Source organism: Jaculus jaculus, chromosome 9, assembly GCF_020740685.1.
Source record: "Jaculus jaculus isolate mJacJac1 chromosome 9, mJacJac1.mat.Y.cur, whole genome shotgun sequence".
NCBI lineage: Eukaryota > Metazoa > Chordata > Mammalia > Rodentia > Dipodidae > Jaculus > Jaculus jaculus.
This window is the reverse complement of record NC_059110.1, coordinates 17,225,565-17,252,824: the sequence shown is the minus strand read 5'-3', so window position 1 is coordinate 17,252,824 and position 27,260 is coordinate 17,225,565. Positions and strand designations below refer to the sequence as shown.

The following is a 27,260-nucleotide window of genomic DNA, read 5'->3' as shown; positions in this document are numbered from 1 at the left end:
GGCCGAGCCGCGGAGGGCAGGCGGAGTGGGGCGGGGGGACCATGCCCAGGAAAGTCTCCTGAGCCCCGGCAACTTCGGGCCCCTCCCCGCCCCCACCCGGCTGCCCTCGGCGCGGCCCTCCCTCCCCATGTGCAGCCGGCCGGCCGCGCTCTCCTGCTCGCGGCGGATGGGTGACCTCTTCCTGGCCCGGGCCGGCGTTGCGAGGCGGCGGAGCCGGCGATGAAGAAGAAACAGCAGCAAGCCCAGCAGCATCCCGGCGGAGGCGGCGGCGGCGGCGGCGCGGATGCCTGGCCCCATGGGTCCCCGGCCGGGGGCGCCCCGCCGTGTCTGGGTAGCTGCAAGCGCCGGTTCTCGCAGCTGCCGTTCCTGCGTTTCTCCCTCCGGGACTACGGTTTCTGCATGGCCACCCTGTTGGTCTTCTGCTTGGGGTCCCTCTTCTATCAGCTCAGCGGGGGACCCCCGCGCTTCCTGCTCGACCTACGGCAGTATTTGGGTAAGGAAGGGCGGCGCCCCATAGGCAAAGTTGTGCCGGGGTGGGGGGGGGGGAGGAAAGAGAGGGGACGCGTGGGGGACTTTTTTTTTTAAGTGTCGCCACTGTCCCCGAGGTTCCCCAGGTGTGATGCCCGCGGTGGTCCATGCCAACCGAGCCTTCCTCCTCCTGCGCGCCGGGGTGCCCGCTGCCAGGCGGGGCGCCCCTGGGATGCTCTGCGGAGCTGGTACCCTGGGGCGGAGCGCCATTTACCTGCTTCGTGCCGACACTCGTAGGGGGATGGAGAGAGAGAGAGAGTGTGTGTGTGTGTGTGTGTGTGTGTGTGTGTGTGTGTGTGTTTGTGTATACAATGGCCTGGAGGTGTGCGGAGCGGATAAAAGGGAATGGACAGTCCCGTCCACGACATCCCAAGTGACCACTGTCCGTCCTGTCTAGCCTCTGGAGGGGTTTAACTCCTCTCCCCAGTAAGTTCTACGACTTTTATCGAGTGGGTCCCTCTCCTGCCGGTGCCCCCACGCCGTCCTTAGCCTGGGCTTGTCCCTTAGCAGCCCCTGACTACGGGGAGCACGCTGTGCCTGGAGAACTGGGACTGTCCCAAGGTGGCTAGGGAGCCTGGCCAGCAGTGTCCCCTCCCGTGGCCTGGCGATCTTCCGCAGTAGGTATATGTCTCAACTCAGAACTTTTCTCTCTTGCCTGGTGTGTGATTTATTCGCTGGCATGCAGGCTGGCTGTCCTGAGCAGAGGTAGGGGAAGGGGGTTGCGACGCGAGTGAGGAGTGGCCCATCTGCTCCTCCGTGCGGGCTCCGGAGCCGCGGGGTGCCGGGGCTTGGCGAGCGAGCGCACGTCCCCGGTCCCGGGCATGATGTTGGCTCGCGCGCCTGGGCCCAGGGAGAATGCCAATCTCGCTCACGGCCACTGCCAGAAGAGGTCGCGCGGGGGTTGGAGGAGAGCCTGGGAGAATTTCAGCCTCTTGCAATCCCCCGGAGGTGATAAACCTGAGACCACCGGCAGACAAACAGCTGCCATCTGCAGGATGCTAGCGGGCGCGGGACACGATGCCACTGAAGTGTTTGGGGCGAAACAGAAGGGGCTAAGTGACCCTGCTAAACTGGAGACCTCCCCCCCCCACATTTACCTCAGAGGTCCTTTATTTGCATCGTAGCGTACAAGCCACAGGTCTTGACTGCAGACCTTTTGAAAGGAAAAGCCAAAGCCAAAAACAAAACAAACAAAAAACACAAGAGCAAAGTGACCAACATCTTATTTGTATTTAGTATTTGGGAATGGAAGCGGATAAAGTAATCTGTCCACCGAGAGAAGCATTGATTTCAAAGTTACATTTTCATTTTAGTGAATATTTTGAGCATTATGGTTTTGCAAGATGCTTTAGGGAAGACTAAAGAATGCTAATAATGCCTTATCTATATTTCCAAAGCACGTATCTTAGCATTTGGCTATATAGTTTCGTGATAACATACCCCTCTGGGGAGTCAGATCTCTTCCTTCCCTGGATTCTATATTTTGGAGTCTTGTAGCTTCTCCCAGCTCTCAGACACCTGTCAAAGGTTACTTAATTTTCACCATTTACAGCAATCACAGTTAGCTGCTATGGAGGGGTACGGGTTGAAACAGAGGGGTATTTTGCTCTATAATCTTATACTGCTTTTTTTTTTCTGGTGACCTGTAATTCATTCAGTAGTCTTGGGTGGCCTCAAACTCACAGCGATCATCCTACCTCTGGCCCCCCCCCTCCCCAAGTGCTGGGATTAAAAGCATGCGCTACCAAACCTGGCCATCTTACCACACTTTTGAGGCCAGGGATACAGAGAAAGTGTGCTGGCTGGGGTTGGGGAGATACTGCTGCTCACGGGTGTTCTCAGAAGCACTTGGCTTTGGGCACTGTGCTCAAAGTTACTGCCTCCACGCTTTATGGTATCAATTAGGGATTGGATTAGATTTGCCTAAAACCTGCACCCAGCTCCTAAATAGTAAATAGTGAATATAGCTAATGCTGTGCTTTTTTGGAGCCCATTGTCTTTCCGATTCAGTGATTTCTTTTTTTGTGTGTGTTTGTGTAGTATATGTGGCTTTCTGTGTCTATGATATATGCACATGTGTCCTGTATGCATATAAGGAGTCCAGAGAAGTGTGTTAGGTGTCGTCCTTCCCTAACACACATCTGTGTGTTTTCTTGAGACAAGTCTCTCACTGAACCCAGAACTACCTTTTTAATTTTTTTTTTCTTTTTTTCAAGGTAGGGCCTCACTCTGGCCCAGGCTGACCTGGAATTCACTATGTTGTCTCATGCTGGCCTGGAACTCCTTGTAATCTTCCTCCTTCAGCCTCCTGAGTGCTGGGGGTTAAAGGTGTGTGCCGCCTCACCCAGCCAATTTTGATGGGACTGGCTGGCCAGGAAGCCCCAGGGGATTTGCCCTGTCTTTGCTCCCCACAGAACGGGTCACATAGGCGTGTGTGTGTGTGTGTGTGTGTGTGTGTGTCCACTCCCACCTGTTGATATAGGAGCTTGAGAATCACACAGCGTGAATCTCTCTCAGGCCCTTATGCATGGTCTTACCCACTGAACCATCTCACCAGTCCAAATTCAGTGAAGCTTTAGAAGCAGCATTCGGACTGTGTCTTGTGATGAAAAACAAACAAAAATCCATTAAAATCTCCTCTACAAACTAGGCCATGATGCTGCCTCACTGCCAGAAGCCTTATTACTTATGATCTGTGGAAATACCAAAAACCTGGACCACCGTTCCTTAGACTGATATAAACAGGACAAGCCAGATGGCTCACTACCGATTATGTACAACCGGCAGATGCCAGTGATTTACTGTCAAGACTTGGATATGTGATTTAGCCTTTATGGGAGCTAAATTTGTTGGATTGATCTTCAGTTGATATGCTTTCCTTTCCATTTTTAATTTATAGCATTTTAAATGGAGATGTGGTGCTTTAGTTTTCAGAATCACCAGTCTTTTCATGTATTATAGATGAACCTGGAATTTAGAGTTGGAAAACAAAACAAAACAAAACAAAAATACATCATTTTATTGAATTTGAAATTCTCCAATTTTCAATAAATTTAAAGGAAAAATGTGAGACTAGAGGTCCAGATCTGATCCGAAATAATTTCTCTAAACCCTAAAAGCCAAAATTCTATTTATCTTCTGCACATCGCACATGGTTCAAATATAGTATTTTAGACTCCATACAGTAGTCTAGGGAATGAATGCATAAAATGTGATGGTGTCCATAGAAACTGTTGACATAGAAAAATGTCATTCTTGTTTATAGCTGGAAATTCTTCTTGTAGGGTTGGTTGGGGACACAGTGGCACTGTATTAGAGAAAGGCGGAAAGTGGCATCTATCTATGGCAGTCTGTTCTGTAAACACACAGTGTGAATGGCTCAGAGCATTCTGCCTTGTAAACTATTTTTAATGTCTACTAGTCTCAGTATGAATTGTTTAAACACACACATAAATATGGATGTTTTAGATACTGCCTTTCTTCAGATTCCCTGACACGGATCCAGGTTTAAGACACTTGTTGGTTTTGTTTTGGAGAAACTAGAAATAAAACGGTCAGGCCTTTTTCAGTCCCAAGAGAGACAGTGTCTATTGCTTTCTCAGAGGGAGGCCAAAGGACAGAACTAGTGGTTTGTTTTGCAGCTGCTCCGATGGCTGTTAGCGATGGACAATAAAAAGGTACCTTACTTGATGGATTATTAGTCGCTCTCTCCCTTGCCTTTTATTTTGAAGGAAGTGGCCACAAAGATACTTGATCTTATCTACATTTATTTGTGCCACAGAAATGTATCTCGGGGTGATGACATTCATAGACCTTTTGTTCATCGACCAGAGATAAGGATGCAGTGACTCAAGTGTCATTGAAAACTCTTAATTTTTGAAAGTGAATAAATGCAGCAACTATTACTGCAGGACAGTTCCCAGTGAGGTGCATTTCAGTATTTGACACTTACTCAGATGTAGTCCTTGGGCTGGGGAGATTGCTTGGCGGTTAAGGGCACTTGCTTACAAAGGCTGCTGGTGCAGGTTCAGTTCCCCAGCACCCACGGAAAGCCAGGTGCAAAAGTGGCATATGTGTCTGGAGTTTGTGTATAGTGGCAAGAGATCCTGGTATGCCTGTGTACGTGCATGCATGCGCGCACACATATACACCCAAATAAATAAATTAAAAATAAAAAAAAAAACAGGCCAGAGATTTGGCTCAGTAGTTAAGTGTGCTTCCTTCATAAGCATGAAGGCCTTAGGAGACCTGAGACTTCTGAGGTCAAATCTCCAGGTCTCAGATAAAGCTGACAGGTGTGACTACATGCACCTGGAACCCCAGTCCCGCAGGGGAGCAGAGACCAGAGAAATGGCAGAGCTTCTCAGGCTGTGGAGTCAGTAAAAGGAGGCTGCAGCTCAAAGCAAGACCAGACAGAAGCATGATGGCTGAAGACCCAGGGTTTCACTTGGGGCACTGCAGGCGAGTGACCCCCGTCACAGACAAGAATATGGGGCACCTGCAAAGGCACAGATATGTACATACCACACACACCCCTGCATCGTACACTGTCCCTGTCTCACAAATAACAAGCAAAGTAAAACAAAATCTTTAAAAAAAAAGATATGATTAGTATCTTAAATGCTCCATTTAAAGTTTTATAATTTTTTTTTTGAGAGAGACAGAGAGAGAGAGAGAAAAAGAGTGAGAGAGAGAATTGGCACACCAGGGCCTCAGCCACTGTAATCAAACTCCAGATGCTTGTGCCACCTAGTGGGCATGTGTGACCTGGTGCTTGTTTCACCTTTGTGTGTCTGGCTAACATGGGATCTGGAGAGTTGAACATGGGCCCTTAGGCGTCACAAGCAAGCACCTTAACCATTAAGCAATCTCTCCAGCCCATCCTTTTAGTTTTTAATGTCAGTCGTCCATAGTTTATAGAATATTTCTAGATATGTGTGACCATCACACGTCCAGTTTAGAGAATTTTCATCACCACAGGAGAAACCCCATGCCCATTATCACACCATTAGTCCTCCATCACCTGAGCCCTCTACAAACATCCCACTTTCTATCTCTAGAGATTTGCCTATTCTGTCCTTTTCGTAGAAGTGGAATAATATAAAATGTAGCCTCATGATCATTTAATCACTTGGCATAATGCTTTCAAGGCTCATACATATTATGGCATGCATTTAATTTTTTTTCATAGCTGACTAATATTCTATAGCTATAGGTTTAAAAAATATATGAGAAAGTATTCCATGGTATTGTATAGATATACCATATTTTGTGCATGCACTTATCTATTAAAAACCATTTTATTTATTTTATTTGCAAGCAGAGACAGAAAGAAGAGAGACAGAGAGAGAGAAAGAATGGGAACACCAGGGCCACTAGCTGGTGCAAACTAACTCCAGATGCATGCTCTATCTTCTGTGTCTGGCTTTATGTGGGTACAGAGGAATTCAACCCAGGTTGTTAGGCTTCACAGGCAGCCTTAAGCACTGAGTAATTTCGTCAGCCCCCTACACTCATCTATTAATAAACACTGGGGTGACTTTCACATTATTTTTTAAATTAAAATAATTTATTTATCTGAGAGAGAAAAAGGGAGAGAGAGAATGGGCACGCCAGGGCCTCCAGCCACTGCAAACAAACTTCAGATGCATGCGCCCCCTTGTGCATCTGGTTTACGTCGGTCCTGGAGAATCGAAATGGGATCCTTTGGCTTTGCAGGCAAATGCCTTAACAGCCAAGCCATCTCTCCAGCCCCAACTTTCACATTATTTATCTTACTTTATTAAAAAAGGTTGTTTTTTTTTTTTGCCTTCTACATTTTGACTACTGTTAGTAAACACTTGTGTTCAGGTTTTTATTTGAATGTATTTTCTGTTCTCTTGGGTTCTTACCTAGAGTATACTTGCTGGATCACATGTGACTCCATGTTTAACTTCTTGTGTGGGTGGTGTGTGGAGACCAGAGATAGATGTCTGCTGTCTTCCTCTGTCACTCCTCACCTTATTTACTGAGGCCAATGCTTGCTTATTGTGCTGTTTGGTTGGGGCAGCTTGCCCTCTGCGAATCCCGTCTCCATTTCCCCGAGTGCTTGGATTTCACAGGTGGCTGTTAAGCCCCCACTCAGCATTTACATGGGTGCTGGGGATCTTAAAACCAGCCCTCACACTCGTGTGGCAAGCGCCTTATCCGCTGGGCCATCTTCCCTAGGCTGACCTGAAATTCACTATGTAGTCTCAGGCTGATCTCGAACTCACAGTGATCCTCCTACCTTTGCTTCCTTAGTGCTGGGATTAAAGGTGTGTGCCACCATTACTGGCTCCCTTTAATCAGTTTTTTTTTAAAAAAAGTTATTTTATTTTATTTTTTTATGAGTGTGTGAAAGAAAGAAAGAGTGAGAGAACAGTAACGCCCATACCAGTGGGAGTATGCAAATTCACTTAAGACGTGGCTTCCAATACAGGAGCCATTCACTTTAAGCCAGAATTGTGAAGTTACCTAACTGGTATTTTTGTGGCTTTATCTTCAGGAGCTGTCAAGTTCCAGGCATTTAACTGTTAACTCTCTCTCTTTCCCTCTCTTACACTCACTCACACACACACACACACACACACACACACACACACACACACCAGGCACACATATACACTACATAAACCCCACACCACACACATGCAGCCACAAGAAAATATCCTTAAATAAACGTGGGTGGCCTGGGGTTAAAGCTCAGTGGTAAAGTGCTTCTCTAGAATGCATAAGGCTCTAAGTTTATTTCCCGGAACTGTCAAAGAAGGGATGGGGAAGGGAAAAAGAACGAAAGGAAGGGATGAGAAAGAAAGAAGGAAAGGAAACAAAAGAACACATTCTTCCCATAGAATGCCGTCCTCTGATTTGAATTTATCATCACCATTTGACCAAAATAAAAACTATAGTGTGGAAGAGCACATTGGGGAGGGGGGCTCTGGAAGGCGGGATGTTTGGAGATGGGCTAGTGATCCCCGAGTTAGGTCCATTCAGACCAAACCAATCACTGTGCCCGGCGTGTGCAACGTCTACCCCTAGAGCGTGCTCCACTTGCCATGGAAATGCCAGGCCCAGCAGCATGACCACACTCTTTCCTTGGCCCTGACTCCTGTGGGTTTGCTGAGCTCTCTCTCTCTGGTCCCAACTTCATCCTTTGTGGCTAAAAAACTCCACTGTGTGTATATATATATATACACCACGTTGTGTTTATCCAGTCTTTGGATGGTAGGCATCTTGGGGGTCCCGTAGCTCAGCTATTGTGAATGGTGCTGCAGTAAACATTGATGTGCATGTGTCTCTGTGACATGTGGTTTTGGAGTCTTTCAGCTAAATACGCAGGAGTGCTACAGCTGGGTCATAGGGTAAACCTAGTTTTACTTTTGTGAGAAACTACCATACTGACTTCCAATTCCATGCAGTGCGTGAGGTTCCTTCTTACCCACATCCTTACCAGCATTTGCTGTGTCTGTGAAAACTGCCATTTTGTGAGATGGAATCTCAATGTAATGTTCATTTTCATTTCCTGATGATTAATTAGTGAGGTTGAAGATTTTTGATGGTTTTTAATTTGGGAGATAGTTTTCTTCTTAAATTACTGCATCAATCTCATTGCTATAGATCTATTTAAATTGCTTATTTCATTTTGGTTTAATTTTTGATGGACGTATGCGTGAGGAAATTCATTTATTTCTTTTAGATTTTATAATTTAGTGAAATATAAGAGTTTAATATACATTCTAATGTTCTTATGATTTTTAATTTTTTTAGTGTCATTATATTGTCTCTATTTTCATCACTAATTTTTGTTAATTTGGGTCTTCTTTCTTTTGGTTAGTTTGGCCAAATGTTTGTCACTCTGGTTTAACATTTCAAAGAACCAACTTTAAGTATCACCAATTCTTGGTATTTTATTTCCATTTCATTAGTTTCTGTCCTGATCCATCTTCTAATCTGAGGCTTCTGTGTTTATTTTTCTAGGGCTTCAAGGTGTGTCACTAAGTTATTTATTTGAGATCTTGCAGGTTTTTAAAAAAATTATTTACATATATTTATTGGAAGGAGAGAGAAGGGAGGGGGTGAGAATGAGAATGAGAATGAGAATGGGCACACAACTGAACTCAAGATACATGGACCACTTTGTGCATCTGGCTTTATGGTAGGTATTGGGATCGAACCTGGACTGTCAGAGAGTGCCTTTAACTGCTGAGCCATCACACAGATATATTTTTTTTTAAGTGTAAGTACATATAACTGTGCGCTTCCCTTTTAGGACTGCTCTTGTTGTATCCCATGGGTTTTGGTACGCTGTGTTTGCCTATTGTTCGATTCTAGGCATTTTAAAATTTCCTTTTGGATTTCTTTGATGAAGCAGTCATCTAAAACCCTTGTTTAAAAGACTGCAGAAGTCACGTTAGTAAAGAAGGAAGAATACAGACATTTTCTAAATCTTAATCATAGATCTTTTCTTTAAAAAGGCAGTATTTTGATACAGGGTCTCTATGTGGCCCAGTCAGGCTTCAAACTTGAGGTCTTTCTCCTTTGTAAAAAAATTTATTTTTATTTTTATTTATTTATTTGAGAGCGTCAGAGACAGAAAGAGGCAGATAGAGAGAGAGGGAGAGAATGGGCGCGCCAGGGCCTCCAGACCCTGCAAACGAACTCCAGATGCGTGCGCCCCCTTGTGCATCTGGCTAACGTGGGTCCTGAGGAATTGAGCCTCGAACCAGGGTCCTTAGGCTTCACAGGCAAGTGCTTAACTCCTAAGCCATTTCTCCAGCCCTCTGCTTTTGTCTCTTAAGCGCACTACTGAGTCTGGCAAACATTTTCATTATTTATTTATTTATTTATTTATTTATTTATTTATTTGAGAGCAACAGACACAGAGAGAAAGACAGATAGAGGGAGAGAGAGAGAATGGGCGCACCAGGGCTTCCAGCCTCTGCAAACAAACTCCAGACACATGCGCCCCCTTGTGCATCTGGCTAACGTGGGACCTGGGGAACCGAGCCTCGAACCGGGGTCCTTAGGCTTCACAGGCAAGCGCTTAACCGCTAAGCCATCTCTCCAGCCCAACATTTTCATTTTGTTAAATTTAGCAGCATTTTTCTTTGTTCTGCCTGATCCCAGTCTGCTTGGGCAACAAGTGGGTAAGATGTTTCCCCAGAAATTGTGGGCCATAGAATGCACAGAGGAAGGTGGATGGAGAAAAGAGCTCAGCATCCCAGGATGCAATAGGAAAAACAGAGGGAACGGGTAGGGTTAAGGAAACGGTTGTTCACATAGGATTCTTACACCCCTGCCCAGCTCTGGCTGTCCCATTCCAGTGGCCAGGAGTCTTTACGTTGTGCCCAGCTCCCTCCGTAACTTCTCCATATTTCTGTTCCTTCTGGAAACTTCCTAGACTATTCTATTGGACTTCAGTCTTCCAAATAATTGAAGACACAAGACTGATTGTTCAGTACCGCCCCATACACATTTTTAATCTTGTCTAGAAAACTGCGCTTGTCTTCCAAGAGATTATTCTCTTCTGATGTAGTTTTCAAACACAGAAGAGCATGGAGCCCAGGAGGAGGAAACAACATGAAAGCCAAACTTTCTGAGGAGTCTCACCCCATAAATAAAGCAAAAAAAAAAAAAAAAAAAAAAAAAAAAAAGCCCAGACTGGGTACAGATGTTTCCATAGGAAATGGGGCTAACCTGCAGATATTTAAATATTCATAAATCACCAAGAACACGATGGCTCATGAGATAATAAATGAGTAACGTGTCCAAGCGGGCAGTTCACACCTGGCCAGTGAGGGATGAAACGATGAAATGTTCTGTAACCCTTCACACCTTTGTCACTTTCCTCTCTTCATGTGGCCTTTCCTCTGGCCTGGACCATTGAAAAATATTTTAGTTGGGCTGGAGAGATGGCTTAGCGGATAAGCGCTTGCTTGTGAAGCCTAAGGATTCCGGTTCGAGGCTTGATTCCCCAGGACCCACTTTAGCCAGATGCACAAGGGGGCGCACACATCTGGAGTTCGTTTGCAGTGGCTGGAAGCCCTGGTGCGCCCGTTCTCTCTCTCTCTCTCTCTCTCTCTCTCTCTGCCTCTTTTTCTCTCTGTCTGTCACTCTCAAATAAGTAAATAAAATTTAAAAAAAGGATTTTAGTTCCTTTGAATATGATTGTTGTTATTTTTATTTTATTTAAGAGTGACAGACAGAGAAAGAAGCAGAGAGAGAGAGAGAGAGAGAGAGAGAGAGAGAGAGAGAGAGAGAGAGGGAGGGAGAGAATGGGCGCACCAGGGCCTCCAGCCACTGCAAATGAACTCCAGATGTGTGCGCCCCCTTGTGCATCTGGCTAACGTGGGACCTGGGGAACCGAGCCTCGAACCGGGGTCCTTAGGCTTCACAGGCAAGTGCTTAACCGCTAAGCCATCTCTCCAGCCCTGAATATGATTGTATTATGTCACAAGTGACCCACTTCTGTGCTACCTTCTTTGGAAATGACTTTGCCACATCCATGCTTAGAGGTGAACAAGCCTGGCTTAGCTGGCTGGAGCCTACGGGGTCCTCAGAGCAAGCATGAGCCAAGGTCCTGCTGGATGATTTCCCCACTAAGACCCCCGCCCTCCCCACCCATGGTCAGAGTCACACCCAGGCAGCCCGATGAAGCTCCTAGAACCCTGTATTTCCCCACAGTCTGCCTGTGGATTGTCTGCGGAGGCAGCGGCCCAGGATGGAAGGAATAGGCTTCCAGCGGAGCATCCTGCCTTGGGAGTGTTTTCTGCCTTCCAGCAAACGGCGGGACTGACTCATCTGGTTGGAGTATCACAGAAATGGCTTGGCAGATCTCTTGCAGTTTCATTCTGCTGTCAGAACTCCTCCTGTGACGTGCCAGAAAATGTGGGTGAAATCGCACACACATTCAGAGACTTCAAGAGGAAGTGATTTTTTTTTTTTTTTTTTTTTTTTTACCACGAGAGGAGGAAATCAGAAAGGAATGACTGACTAGAGGGGAAGCCGAGGCAGAACCGGGTGGGAGGGAATGCGTCTAGACTGCTGCCGATGGGCCAGCTGGCCCTCTGACCCTACCAGATCAGAGATATGGGGGGACCATTTCTTAGTGTGTGGAGAGAAGGGCTCCTCTGCAGAAGACCTGCTGGAAGAACAATGTTGACATAACCTCTGAGGGTGGGCAGGTGGGGGATGGCCTATGGGTTCCTCCTGGGATTGTATGGTGGGCTCTCCAGGGCCACCCAGAGAGGCAGGTTGCTCACATCAGACAGGGAGGGGGTGGTGCAGGTGGTGAAGTGTTTGTCTCACAAGCTTGAGGACTTGAACTCGATCCCCAACACTCACGTGATGATACCGGGTGTAGTGCCATGTGACACAGTGGAGATAGAGACAAGATTCTTGGGGTTTTGGTGGCCAGCTAGTCTAGCCTACCTGGCAAGCTCCAGGCCGGTGAGAGACCATGTCTCAAGGAAAGGGGGACATGGGCTGGAGGGATGGCTTAGCAGTTAAGGCGTTTGCCTACAAAGCTGAAGGACCCAGGTTCAATTCCCCAGGACCCACGTTAGCCAGATGCACAAAGGGCCACACGCATCTGGAGTTTGTTTGCAGTGGCTGGAGGCCCTGGCACGTCCATTCTCTCTCCCTCTCTCTTTCTCTGTAAAATAAATAAATATAAAATATTTAAACAAAAAGAAAAGGTGGGCAGCACTTCTGGGCCTGATAAATCAAGGCTGTCCTCTGGTCTTCATGCACATGCGTACGCACGTGTGAGTTCACTCATATGTGTATACACACACACACACACACATACACACGCGCATGTGTGTGGAGAAAGATGTAGGAAAGGATGCCAGAAAAACGACCCAAAACCCACGTAGCCCTGTGTCTGCCCTTCATTTTAGCAGATGACACGAGGGAGGCCATCTTTGTTTGCTTCAGCTCACGGGCAGCCCCAGCTTTCAAAGTCTGAAGTGTGTCTGCTTATGTTTTTCTAGTCACGCTGAGAGAACAGGTGTTCGCAGGACAGGAGAGGAAGGCTAGGGAAATACCAGTAGCCCTGGGACCCCTACCTTTGCTGCGTCCTGTTGTCTGTCACGGGCCTGCCTGAGTGAACCCAGAGTGATCACATTCTCAAGCATGGTGGTGGGTTTTCCCAGTGGATTTAGTCAATACTTCTTTTTAAAAAATACTTATTTATTTGAGAGAGAAAGAGGGAGGGAGGGAGAGAGAGAGAGAAAGAGAGAGAGCATAGAGAATGAGCGAGGTGCCAGGGCTTCCAGCCACTGCAAACAAAGCCTAGACGCATGCACCATTTTGTGCATCTGGCTTATGTGGGTCCTGGGGAATTGAACCTGGGTCCTTAAGCTTTGCAGGTAAGCACCTTAACCACTAAGCCACCTCTCTGGCTCATTGGTCAATACTTTAAGCAGCCATTCTTTTTTTTTTTTTTAATTTATATTTATTTATTTATTTTTTTGAGGTAAGGTCTCACCCTAGCTGAGGCTGACCTGGAAGTCACTATGTAATCTTAGGCTGGCCTCGAACTCATGGCGATCCTCCTACCTCTGCCTCCCAAGTGCTGGAATTAAAGGCATGCGCCACCATGCCTAGCTAGCCATTCTTTTTTAAATATTTTATTTTTGTTTATATGAGAGAGGGAAAGAGGTTGAGAGAGAGAGAGGGAATGGGCATGCCAGAGCTTCCAGCCACTGCAAACGAACTCCAGATGCATGCGGCCCCTTGTGCATCTGGATTACATGGGTCCTGGGGAATGGAACTGAGGTCCTTTGGCTTTGCAGGCAAGTGCCTTAACCACTGAGCCATCTCTCCAGCCCTTTAAAAATTTATTTTATTTTAATTTATTTATTTGAGAGAGGGAGAAAGAGAATCTTTTTCTTTTCTCCAAAACATTCTTGTGTCCTTCTCTTCTGTTCCTTATGACTGATGGAGTCGCAAGTGTTTTTGACCTTATGCAAACAGCCATGCTGTGTTTTTAACCTCTGTGCTCTGGCCTGTGGTAAGTACTAAGGCATGTGGTTAGCACAACTCTTTAGCTTGGCAGGAAGAATCTTCTAGAACATGCTTTGGTTGCTGGGCAGGCTTCTGTCTCTGTGCTTCATGGCGTAATGCATTGCTGTGCCAAAAGTTACCCTCTTCTTAGCACGTTTCCCCCCACTCCACCTCTGTAAATTTGTTGCTGTTTTTGTTGTTGACTTTGGAGTAAATCTTGCTCTCAGGGCTTCTGCTTCGTTGGAGTCTCACATCAGTGAGACTGAAAGGACCGCACATGTGTTTTCCTATCACTTTCATATGCCTGTCCTCCTGCACAGTTGGCATGTAGCCCTCTTTTTCCATCTGTCAACTCCTCCATCTTGGTAGGTTCAGTCCCATCAACAAATAAATGTTCAGCAAGCCCCAGTTAAGAGCTGGGTGCTGAGACAAGAGTGGCTCACGGCGCCGTCACTGCCTGTGTGAGGTGAGGCTGGGCTAGGGCTCAGAGGGACAGCAGGGGGCCATGGCAGGTAGGATGAGGCGTGCGGATAAGAACCAGGGGCCATTTGTGCCTGGTTACAATGAGACTCATAATCTCTTCGGTTAGGGCCCTTGTTATGCCGATAGGATAAAACACTGGGCTGGAGAGCTGGCTTAGCGGTTAAGGCACTTGCCTGCAAAGCCAAAGGACCCAGGTTCAATTCCCCAGGACCCACATAAGCCAGATGCGCAAAGGGGCGCGCATGCGTCTGGAGTTCGTTTGCAGCGGCTGCCTCTCTCTCTCTCTCTCTTTCTCAAATAAATAAATAATAAAATATTTTAACAAAAGTTTTCAAGACTAGCCACTAGTGGGAACTACCCAGAGGGCTTTGGAACAATACTGGTTTTCATTCCTTCGGTTAGGAGTAGAGTTGGCGTCTCTGTATTAGACACACCTGGGTATGTCTAACATGGAGCAGAAATTGAGCACGGGAGCAGATCTAGAGGTGAACAGGAAGTCTGTTCACAGTGCTGCTTAGAAACATTTAGCTTAGTCATAACTCTTCTGTTTCATGTGACGTCACACTTCAGTTTGAAGCTTCTCTATTCCGGCACTTTAAGTGTTAATCTGCATTCACAGGAGCTGGGCCTTTGTTAAAGGGCAGTTGTAGTAACCCAAGAGTCTGCATTTCCAGCAAGTTCTCAGTCCTGGGTGGAGGAGCACACTCCAAGTTGTGAGTACAGTGAACCATTTCTGGGAAGCACTTCATACTTAAAAACAAACAAATGGAGCAGGGTTCAGACTAGCTCATTAGAGATCTGGGGTATGGCTCTTAAATAATGGATGGATTTCTTTTCAATTGAATTTTCACTTACCAGATTAGTTGCTTGCATTGAAGAGCATTAATTAGGTTTTTCTTAAGTGAGAATTAACGTGCTTGTATGACTCAGGCTCAAAATGCCTGTTTTGGGCTGGGGAAATGGCTCTGTGGGTGCTTCATGTGCAAATATGGGGACTTGAGTTCTGACTCCAGCACCCATGTAGAAAGCTGGGTGTGGTGGCACACTCACCAGAAATCCCAGCGCTGGGGAGGTGGAGACAGAAGGTTTCCTAGGGCTTGCTGATTGGCTCGTCTAGCTGAATCGGTGAGCTCCACAGGAGCTCCTGTCTCAGCAAATCAGATGGTAAGTGATTGAGGAAGACACTTGTTGACTTCTGTCCTCCACACATATACGCAGACACATGCATGCTTGCATGCACACACACATACACACACACACCCGCAAAAAATAAATAAAAGTAAAATGCCTGTTTTTACCTATCTCTAATCCACATTATTGAAATGTAGGCTATTTAAGGCTATGTAAACTTGGAGGTTTTTAAACAGCTGTTCTTAGGTATGAGGTGTCTTCAGAGTTTTTTTTCCCCCCGATTCTGTTTAAAATTTTAATATTGAATCATTCTTTGTATCAGAATTCAATCCTAACATCTAAATATTCCAGGGTAAGATTTATTTACAAACAGAGCAAATTAGATGCAAATACTTGTGGCAATTAGAATGACTCAGTGTAACGTTTTAAGATATGATTTTAGGATAACGAGTCACATATTTAGATAATAAATTGGGAACTAGATTAAACCCAAAAGAAGAAAATTATTTAAAAAAATGACAATTTCTTTACTCTTAGCTGCTATGGTTTGGTTTTATACTTTCTATTTTCTCCAACATCACAGAGGCCCTTTGCTGTCTGCACCTAATTTTCTGCAACATTACTTTTCATGGTGACGGAGGAACCTGAGGTGGCATTATCATTCCTCTAAACTAGCTATGTTTTTTTTTTTAATATTTTCCTACTTTCAGTTCTTTTCATGATTGTAGGTAAAATTCTAATGAAAATTATTACATGCTTTTTTCAGATCTCTTACTAGGTTTAGAATTAATAAAGTCTACTGTGTACCATTTTCAAGTTGATTTTAATGCAGACTGTTATATTGATACAGACTCACACATCTCGCCAGCAGTGTATAACCCATGAGGTTGATGCTCCTATAAACACTGGATGTGATCTTTGAAAAAGTTCCTACACATTTGACTGATGAAAAAATCATATTCTTGTGTCTTGATTGGTATTTGCTTGAAAATTAGTGTTAAACTCTTTATGTTTGTGAGATTTCTTCTTTTGGGAATTAATGGTAAGGATCTTTCCTATTTTTAAAAATTATCTTATTTTTATTTATTTGAGAGAGACAGACAAATACACACACACAGAGAGAGAGAGAGAGGGAGGGAGAATGGGCATACCAGGGCCTCCAGCCACTGCAAACGAACTCCAGATGCATGTGCAACCTTGTGCATCTGGTTTACGTGGGTCCTGGAGAATTGAACCTGGATCTTTTGGAATTTCAGGCAAGCGCCTTAACTGATAAGCCATCCCTCCAGCCCTTTCCTAATTTTTTTCTATAGATGTGCTCCTTTTTCATGTATCATTGTAAGAATCCTTTAGGACTGCGTCATAGTCAAGCTTCAAGTTTGGAATAAACATCCAAATCAGACACAGTTTATGTGAAGAAGGGAGTTATTGCAGCTTACAGATCCTTTGGGTGAGTTCTGTAATGGACATAGAAGCTGGCCCCCTTTTACAGGTCCACACAGAGAAATACCAACACCAGCTCCAAAAGCGAGCACGCTCCAGAAACGCCAGGAAGACCTCAAGCACTCTTCATGCCTTTAGTCTGAACTTCCAGATCTATCCCGATACCTTAGGGCTGGACCCTAGGATCTGCCCACAGTGACACCAAGTTACAGGCTTGAATAAAACTCCTGAATCTATTGGGGGAGCCTCCATTCAAACTACCACAGAAGGGAAGGAGCCCTTTATCATATGAAGACATCCAATATCCTTGCTTTTTATATGCCTTTTTGGTCTTCACATAACATCCGTTTTTGTTTTACATTCATTATTTTTCTTTGCTCTTTTGCTTGGAGAACTTTTGTATTCTGATATAAAATAAATACTTTGTATATTTTCCTCGAGTTCTATTAGGGGTTCACCTTTCAAAGAAATGTTTTTTATTTCTTTATTTGAAGGAGAGACAGAAAGATCATGGGAATGGTAGCACTAGGGTCTCCTGCAGTGGATCCAGATGAACGCACCACTTTGTGCATCTGCCTTTTATGTGGGTCCAGCGGAATCGAGTCTGGGCTGTCGGGCTTTGCAAGCACACACCTTTAGCCATTGAGAAATCTCTCTAGTGCCCTGGGTTCAATTTCACATTGACCCCTTAAAACTTTGTGTCATTTATTTTGTGGGAAAATAAGAACTTGATGATTTAACAAATCTAGCTAGAGACAGAGTAAGCAATTTGGATACCATTGATAATTGGTACATTCCTTAAAGAATTTTAGAATTAATTGTATTAACTCTGTTTAGAGGATTGGACACCCTGTTTGTGTCTGGTGACTTTATTTTGTGAGTTGAGGGTGCTGTGAGAGTGGGTGTTAGCGATGTAAATACTAGGAGCTGTGTGGGCCTCTGAGCCAGTGCTTCCCCAACCAGCTCTTCCTCAGCAAACCCTACTTCTGCTCCTCTGCAGACATGTCTCCACAGAGCCCCCCACTAGCTGTGATCCTTCCAGACACATCTTCCTCAGATTTACCTCCCCCAGCTGGGCATCCCCTACCTGTGACCCTCAGATTCACCTCCCTGGACAGGCATTCCCTACCTGTGACCCTCAGATTCACCTCTCCTAGCCAGACATCCGCTACCTGCGACCCTCAGATTCACCTCCCCAACTGGGCATCCCTACCTGTGACCCTCAGATTCACCTCCCCCTGCTGGGCATCCTTACCTGTGACCCTCAGATTCACCTCCCCCAGCTGGGCATCCCTACCTGTGACCCTCAGATGCACCTTCCCTCACTGTCTACTTCAGATGCTCCCCCTTCACTGCATCTCACCTAGCTGTCTCCCCCATAAACACCACCCCTAGCTGTGCTTCCCTATATGCACCCCCTTCTGATGCTCTGCCAGTCTGCGTCTCCTCTGCCTGCACCTTGCTTAGTTGTGCCTACAGGAGCAGTCCCCTCCAGCTGCCTCTCCCTCAGTGCAGTTTTCAGTTCACTTGTCTGGCTATCACTGAAATTCTTTTCTAGCAACATCAATGGATCTTAGAGTCACAGGCACTCCTGAGGCCACTGCAACCACTCTCTTGCCACTGTGTCTTCGCCTTGGGTGCAGGACCGAGCAGAGCCACAGACGTAGTCTCTCCCGGCAGAAGCCAGGTGCGTCTTCAGCATAAGCCACGTGGACAAGGGCAAGTAGCCTTGAGCTGTGGACAGCCTGGCTGTCCGCTCCTGTGTTAGTTTTAACACTTGCTTTAACAACTGTTTGTCGGCAGCTGACCAGTAGTAAATGGTTTTGTCCCTGTGGGTGGCTGTCCTTTTGAATGTGTATGACACGTGTGTGATGTTCCAGAGACCACAACTTGGAAACAGACATGTAAAGGCTGACATGGTAACATAGCTGATCTGCATCGTCCTTTGGGGGAAATCACATGTTCTGTGAATTCGTCCCTCACAGGCTGATTAATACTGCAACGGCACAGAGGCACTGTCCTATTAACAGAGTACTCGGCTTCAAATCAGAAGTCCTCTGTTTGCGTCCTGGCATTGCCACCATGCAGCTGTGTGACCTCGGGTAATTCACTTAACCTCTCTGAGCCTCCGAGGAGACTTCAGAAGGACTCTTTCTTTTCTAGAACAATCTCCATCAGACCACCAAGACACTCCCGTGCCTGGGCGGCTGTGAAAAGTTGCCTTTATGATCCCTGTGAAAACACATCTTCAGTTAGGCCTCCTTACAGACGGCCGACCAGCGCAGGTGGCAGATGGGGACGGAGCAAAGTGGGGGGTACTGTGCGCCTCTCCTCTCCTCCCCCGCCCCCAGCCCCAGAGACCCAAGAAAGACTCTCTCTATACCCCGAGCTCTCTTCACTGATTTGCTTCAGGTTGCAAGACATAACTTCATGATTGAAAATTTGAAAATGGGCTGTGGTGATGGTTTCGTGGGTAGAATGCTTGCTTGCAAGCATGAGGATCTGAGTTCGATCCCCAGCGCCCATGTGAAATGCTGGGTGTGGCCACACGCACCCGGACTAAGGAGTTATAGGCAGGAGGATTCCCTGGAGCCCGTTGACCCGTTTGTCTGTCCTAACTGATGAGCTTCAGGCCTGTGAGAGTCTGTCTCAACACGGGGTGGAATGCATTCTAGAGGGTGCTTCCTCGGGTTGTCCTCTGGACTCCACAAGTGCAGGCAAACACGTGGACATGCACCCATACATATGTGTGCCTACACATGAACATGTATACACACATACATGGAAACTTAAAAAAAAACTGTTTGAAAGTATTTATTCTGCTGTCACTTAAGAATTTTTTTAACTTTATTTTTATTTATTTGGTGGGGGAGAGGGAGAATGGGTGCACCAGGGCCTCCAGCCACTGTAGACGAACTCCAGAGGCATGCACCCCCTTGTGCATCTAGCTAACGTGTATCCTGGGGAATCAAACTGAGATCCTGTGGCTTTGCAGGCAAATGCCTTCACTGCTAAGCCATCTCTCCAGCCCATCACTGAAGATTTTAATGTTTTTTTTTTTTTTAAAGTTTTCCCTATTGTTAGGGGATTGAAAGAGATGGAAGGAGAAGGAGAGGGATGGAGGGAGAGAATGAGAGAAAGAAAGAGAGAGAGAGAACACAAAAGTATGGGTGTGCCAGGGCCTCTTGTTACTGGAAAGGGAACTCCAAATGCATGTCTCTTTATATACGTACTGGGGAATCGAACTGGGGCCAGCAGCCTTGCAAGCAAATGCGTTTAAGCACTGAGCCATCTCCTGAGCCCCTAAATTTATTTTCAGAACTGAACAATTGGTCCTCAGAGCTATTATTAGTCTAGTCATTGATGCCAATGTATAATTAATTTTCATAAGATCATTATTCTTGGTAATAGAGATCCTTCCATATGCCACGGGAACAATGAAAAGAGCGTATTACGGAGACAGACTGGGTTTGTGGAAGAGGAGGTAGTTGAGTTGGGTGTTGAAGCAGAGACATAGGATTTTGCCAAGTAGAAATGTGTGAAAAGAACAGTCTGGTCAGGAGGGAGCAGGGTAGACATTGGGTGGAGTTGTGGCACCTTTGGGTGCCCTGAGCAGCCAAGATGACGTTGGGGAGCCATGGCATTCAGGAGGGAAGAGCCGGTTGCTGTAAGGAAGGCTCCTAGTACACATGGGTGGACTTTGGAGGGACCTGCATGTTACTCTACCTGGCATGGAGTGAGGCTGTCACTGGATAGTTTTAGATCCAGAGCGATATCAGATTGGTCACTCAGAAAGATGGCTGAGAGGAGATGCTGGGACCCAGTCAGGGATCAGAGGGGGTCTTTAGATGCAAACAGCTCCCCAAGAATGTGCTGCTGTTTCCTAGGAGTGTTACACATGTGTGTGTGTGTGGAGGCCAGAGGTGGATATCAGCATTTTCCTTAGCTTCCACTTACTGTTTCATGAAATTATTTTAGGGCTGGAGAGACAGCTTAGTGGTTAAACACTTGCCTGTGAAGCCTAAGGACCCCAGTTCGAGGCTCGATTCCCCAGGATCCACATTAGCCAGATGCACAAGGGGGCGCACGCGTCTGGAGTTTGTTTGCAGTGGCTGGAGGCCCTGGTGCACCCATTCTCTCTCTCTCTCTCTCTCTGCCTCTTTTTCTCTCTCTGTCTGTTTCTCTCAAATAAATAAATAAAGATGAACAAAAACTTAAATAATTATTTTAGAGAGAGTGAGCAAGAGAGAGACAGAAAGAATTGGTGTGCCAGGGCCTCAGCCACTGAAATGGAACTCCAGATGCTTGCGCCCCCTAGTGGGAGCGTGCCACCTTGCGCTTGCCTCACCTTTGTGCATCTGGAGTTGAACATGGGTCCTTAGGCTTCGCAGGGAAGCACCTTAACTGCTAATGCATCTCTCCAGCCCTCCACCTTATATATTTTTTTAAAAAGATTTTCATTTAAAAATATTTTATTAGTTTATTGGGGGGGGGGCAGAAAAAGAGAGAATGGGTACATCAGGGCCTCTAGCCACTGCAAGTGAACTCCGGATGCATGTACCACCATGTGCATCTGACTTTTGTGGGTCCTGGGAAATTGGACCTGGGTCCTTAGGTTTTGCAGGCAAGCATCTTAACCACTAAGCCATCTCTCCAGCCCTCCATGTTACATTTTGAGGTGTGTGTGTGTGTGTGTGTGTGTGTGTGTGTGTGCGGGTTTCTCCCTGGTCCTGGACTTCCCCAATGCCATCAGGAATCCCTAGGCTCTCTCCTCTTGTCTGCCTCCCCAGAGCTGGGATTACAGGTGGGCATTGCTGTGCCCGGCTTTGACGTGGTTGTTGAGGATCCGAACTCAGATCCTCATGCTTGTGTGGCAAGCACCCTACCTACTGTGCAGTCTCTCTGGCACCAGACTTGCTTCTCTTATTCCATGCACTCCCTCTCCTGAGTGGAGGGTGTTCAGCTCCCTTGCAGGTGAGGATCTGAGTCCGGAGACAAGGAAGGGTGCGGCTGCTCAGCCATGGGTGGTGATGGTGGGCTGGGGGAGGCCTGCACCCAACCCAGTTTCTCTCAGGCCATAGTGCTTTTTTATTTTTATTTTTATTTTTTTTAACCTCATGCCACATGGGCACGAATTTCAGTAAAAATTTCCAGGCGTTTTTCTAGCCCTTTTAATGAAAACCAATTCTCCATGTGGCGTTCATCTTGATAATGTCTGACAGGACACCAGCGACTCTTGTATAACCTCTGTGTATTTACTTAGTATAATGGAGTCGCATTGCTCTGGTGCAGGGCGCTCTCGGGGTGGTCGAATTCTACAGGCGGATGGTGAGCTCAAGTGGAGAGAACCGTTCCCACTGGGTTTCTTATTAGCTTAGATATAGCCTCTCTTGAGCTTATGTTTCGCTTATTTATGTAGCTTTGCTCAAGCCATTTGGTCATAGATTAAGTTGGCGTGCAGTCTAAGTTCTTGCTGTTTAGAAAATGACCGTGCACCCAGTATGGCATGCTTCTTTCTTCAGTGGTATTCTTAAAGATGTTGTGCGTGCGCGCTCATATGTGAGTGGGTATATGTTCGTATGTGGGTGTGTGCACGTGTGTGTGCGTGGGGAGGTCAGAGACTGATGTTGGGTACTTCCTCAGCTGCTGTCCGCCTCATTAGCTTTTCAGACAGGCTCTCGCTCTCAACCTGCAGATCACTGATTCGGCTGGACGGGATCCCGGTGCTGGGGAACTGGGTAAGCAGCAGCGTGTGTCAGCATGCCCGGCTTTTACATGGGTGCTGGGGATTGGAACTCAGGTCCTCAGCTGGGCGGAGCTGAGGGGAGAACCCCCTAACCTCTACTCCCCTGTGGGTTCTGTACCCTCTCCTGCCCTCCACATGGCAAGAGCTATTTATACTTTCTTTTTCCCCTCTCCTTTTACTCTTCCCTTCCCTTCCCTTCCCTTCCCTTCCCTTCCCTTCCCTTCCCTTCCCTTCCCTTCCCTTCCCTTCCCTTCTCCCTTTCCCTCCCCTCCCCTTCCCTCCCCCTCCCCGTCTTCCTTCCCCTCCCTCTTGAATCCAAGGCCATCCTCCTACCTTTCCCTCCCGAGTGCTGGATTAAAGGCGTGCACCACCATGCCATGCCCGGCCGTCTTCTGACACTTCTTCCAGGCCCACCACTTGGGCTGTCAAGCCAGGTGGGTGTATTCATTCTCCTTCCCTTGGTTCTGTACTTCCCTCAATAAATATAATATTTTAATAATTATCATTCCTAGTCTTTTTTTAAATCTAATTCCTTTTTTTAAAATTTTTGTTTTTCAAGGTAGGGTTTCACTGTAGTCCAGGCTTACCTAGAATTCATTATGTAGTCTCAGGGTGGCCTTGAACTCACGGCAACCTCCTAACTCTGCCTCCCGAGTGCTGGTATTAAAGGCGTGCGCCGCCACTCTGGCTAAATCTAATTCTTTAGTTAGAAGTAGACACAAACCTAGAGTTTAGGTTCAAGGACTTTCCTGAACCCCTAACACCCTGTTTCACTAGGTCCCATGTGCACGTGCCGTGGAGGGGACCTTTCCTTTTTGAGTGCGGCTTGCTGGAAAGCCAGTCAGTAGATCCCCCCTGCTGGGTGGCATCCAGCCCTGCCCTGTTCTGCCACCTGCTTTGGCATGGCTGAGAGTAAAATGTCTCTGTTATATTTCTTTCTTTCTTTCTTTCTTTCTTTCTTTCTTTCTTTCTTTCTTTCTTTCTTTTTTTTTTTTTAAGACAGGCACAGCTTTCTAAATCTTCTATTTTGATAAAACACGGTTAGAGGGACAGAGGTTATAAGTCCCGGAAAATTGTACTGTGAAGTGATGCTCTTGACACGATTGTTAAACTTATTTGAATTTAAGATAATGTATCTTTAGAGAGGAAAAGAAGTAGAAAGAGCTGCCAGTATGTGCTCGTGCCCACGAGAACCTGTCTGAACTTGGGCATGGCCTGGTATTTATTGAGAGGTGCGTGGTTATTAAGGCAGTTATGATGTGAACCTGCAGTGACAGCTTTTGCAGCCGAGCGTGTCAAAGTGCACCTGGATTTTGTGGAGACTGAGGCAAAAAGGAGAGAAAATGTGTTAAAGGTGAGCAAACAATGAGAAATGTATTACATTTTCATCCTAATGATCGATAACTTCTATGGTAAGTTTTCCCCAGAAGAATGAGGATATGTTCTTTTAAACATTTATTATCTGGGGGCATGTGGAGGCAAGACAGCGTCTGGTGTTGTGTGTTTCTCTCAGATGCCATCCATCTGTGTGTGTTTGTTTTTCTTGAGAACTTGACGTGGAGCTGGCCCAGTAGGCTAGCCTGGTTCGCCAGTGAACTGTGGCCTCCTCAGTGTGCAGATCCCACAGCCTGCTACCACGCGATGTGGTTTCGGAGCCATGCTGCGCACACTGGCCTTTGGTAAGGTGGAAGGTGTAGTAAGAATTGGTGGCTGAGCGACGGCTGTTCTCCGGGCCGTTCACCTGAGCCTTTGCAGCGCAGGTGTCTTGCTTTCAGTGCCTTGACGTGTTTAGAACCCGCACAGCAATGGGCACTGACCTTGGGCCTGATGGATTCTCCAGTTCATCAAATTCTCCAGCTTTATTGCGGGCAGAGCAAGAGGACAAGCAGTCGAGGGATGTCAGTGCCTGATGATAGAAATAGAAATCCCCTGGGAGTGGCCCAATGGGGTGGTGATGCTCTTTTTCAAATTTAAAATTGAATATATTTAAAAAATATTTTCACTTATTTATTTATTTGAGAGAGAGAGAGAGAGAGAGGGAGGGAGGGAGAGAATGGGCATGCCAGGGCCTCCAGCCACTGCAAACAAACTCCAGATGCGTGTGCCCTCTTGTGCATCTGGCTTATGTGGGTCCTTGGGGAGTCGAACCTGGGTCCTTTGGCTTTGCAGGCAAGCCCCTTAACTGCTAAGCCATCTCTCCAGACCTCAAATTTAATATTTTTTAAATTTAATTTGTATGTGTGAAGGGGGAGAGAGAGAGAGAATATGAATGAGAATAGGAATATGAACACACTAGGGCCTCTTACCACTGCAAGCGAACTCCAGACACATGCACCACTTTGTGCATCTGACTTTATGTGGGTCCGGTGGAATTGAACCCAGGACATCAGGCTTTGCAAGCAAGAGCCATCTCTCTAGCCCCGGAAGTGGTGATTTTTAAGCAGTCAATGTTTGGTCCATTCACCCCATCCTTCTCAGCAGCCAGCAAGGTTTGGATGGGGCCTCTGATCTCTCGGGGATTTCCCCATCTCTGAAGCATGGTGCTCCACAGTTGGGCCCAGGGCCAGCATCGTCCTCAGTGAGATGTTCTGGAAATACGTAAGTCCTGATCCTCCTGGAGGCCTTCCCTTTTCAAAGAGCGAACATGCTTTCGGTTTGCTCGCAGTTGTCAGTGAGAAAGGGGAGTTCATTTGCCTGGGTTTCTTTCTCCTACAAATTGGTCAGAATTTTCTTTTTCAGAAACTTGGTTGTAAATCTTGTCATATTTTAGGCACCATCGAGTTTGCGATCTTATGAAAATGTGTAAGGAACTTTTTAAAGAGTTATAGGAAATTGGATCTGTTGTGAAATAGATTACATATCACAATTTGCTGTTAGTTTTCATTCCACACCTTTTATTTTACTGAATAGGATATAACCTTGAAATCGGTGGGTTTTTTTTTTTCATGTTCAGAATACAATGATAGGTATGTAAAGAGTCTAATTTATTTTATTTCATGTGCAAGTAGGTAAATGGGAATAGCAGGAAACTGGTTTTATGCACACGCAGACACACCCATACCCACACATCACTTTTTTAGTATATAAGGAAATGTAAAATTTAAAGCCCTTTTCATTAGCTGACATTTTGTTGGCATATTTTAATAGAACACCCATCCATGCATATGTGGATATATGCCTTTTCACTTTATGAAAGGGATAGTGTAAAGACCTTATAAATGTAAATGCATGAATTGGTACCAGATGCCAGGTGCAGGCCCGGTACGATTTTGTACCTTGAGGTACCAGGCGCACTGGGGTCTTCCAGCGGGGATTATGAGAGGATCACATTCCCAATTGAGGTTGCCCTATGATTCTTTCTAGAACTGATCTCCCTGAGAACTTGGCATGTGTCCTTCTTTCCGCATAGTTTCCTAACCCTCGGTTCATGACAGGGGGTTTGTCTGACTCTCAGTGTGCTGGGTGTGAACATCCCAGGTGCCACATGGAGAATGTGAAAGGCTGCTGTCAGGAAAGTGAGTGACCAGTGGCTGCAGGCGGCCCGTGGGCAGGACGGGTACTTCTCGTTCTTCGCTCTTTGCTTTCTGCCGAAGCAAAGGAAGATCTCCCCAAGTTCTGGCTTGGGGCAGATCACGGGCAGTTCACTGTGGGATTCAGACAGATGTTAAGAAGTGAACGGCATTGCTGTATATAATTAAAGCTTCTTTTCCAGCTGTTGTGCCCAAGGTTTCATTTAAGAGCAAAGGGGGAAAAAAAAATCAAATAAGTAAAATTCAATTACAGATGCATTCATTAGGTGAGCCGCTCAGTCAGCTTTATCTTAGCAATCAGTGCTTGCTTTTGATGTTTCAAGTATTCCTTAGTTGTTCTGATCAATTATGAACCAGTGGTAATCTTCGTAGCTCAATTTAGAATAAGTATTTTAAACATTGGGAGCATTGTAGGCAGGAGGAGCAGTCGTCAATGTAATTTTTTTATCATTTTATTTTTGAGAGAGAGAGAGAGCAAGAGAGAGAGAGAGAATGGGCTCACCAGGGCTTTTCAGCCACTGTGAATGAACTCCAGATACATGCACCCCTTGTGAAAATGTGTGACATTGCACTCCTGTGTCACTGTGTCTGGCTACATGGGACTTGGAGATTTGAACATGAGTTCTTGAGCTGTACAGGCAAGTGGAGTTAAGCAAAGAAGTTAAGGCAAGCCTTAACTGCTAAGCCATGACTCTAGCCCTTCAATGTAAATTTTATTATATAAAATAAAGTTACCTATCTACAAATACAGCAAATCTATTCTGTTAGTAAATATATATCTTGTTGGGAGCATGGAATAAAAATAGAACTTGGAAATTGCTACATCTTTTTTTATCATCTTTATTCTTCTTTTTCTACACCTTTTTTTTTTTTTTCAGTACTGAGGGTAGAACCAAGGACCTTGTGCATGCTAGGCAAGTGCTATACTACAGAGCTATATCTCCAGCCTTTTTTATTTTTATCTTTTGAAATTAATTTATTTGGGGGGGGAGAGGGAGAAAATGGGTGCATCAGGGCCTCTCTGGCCACTGCAAATGAATTCCATATGGATGTGGCTTTATTTGGGTACTGTGGAATTGAACCTGGGTCCTTTGGCTTTGCAGGCAAGTTTCTTGACCACTTAGCCATGTCTCCAGCCTCCCAGGCCTCTTTTTAGTCTTTGAATGCTGAGTCAGTATCTCATCAACTTACCCAGGCTGAACTTGAATTCACTCTGTAGCCTTGAAGATGGGATTCTCCTACCTCAGCCTCCTGAGTAGCTGGCGTTATAAAAATGAACCACAAGCCCAGTTTTTGTTCTGCGTTTGTGAGAGGACATGTTAATTTCAGAGAAAACATGAGTGACAGAAGCGTTTGTTCATTCCTCCCGT

General features: G+C 46.0%; 1 protein-coding gene across 1 annotated transcript in view; it reads left to right on the top strand.

Moving 5' to 3' along the window:
* The first annotated feature begins 210 nt into the window (after nt 1–210).
* The window catches only part of Ust (uronyl 2-sulfotransferase), a 342,351-nt gene continuing 315,301 nt past the window's right edge, over nt 211–27,260 (top strand). Inside the window, exon 1 of the mRNA XM_004651135.2 lies at nt 211–493. Coding sequence (XP_004651192.1) covers nt 220–493 — 274 coding nt within the window. The 5' untranslated portion in view covers nt 211–219. The remainder of the gene's footprint in view (nt 494–27,260) is intronic.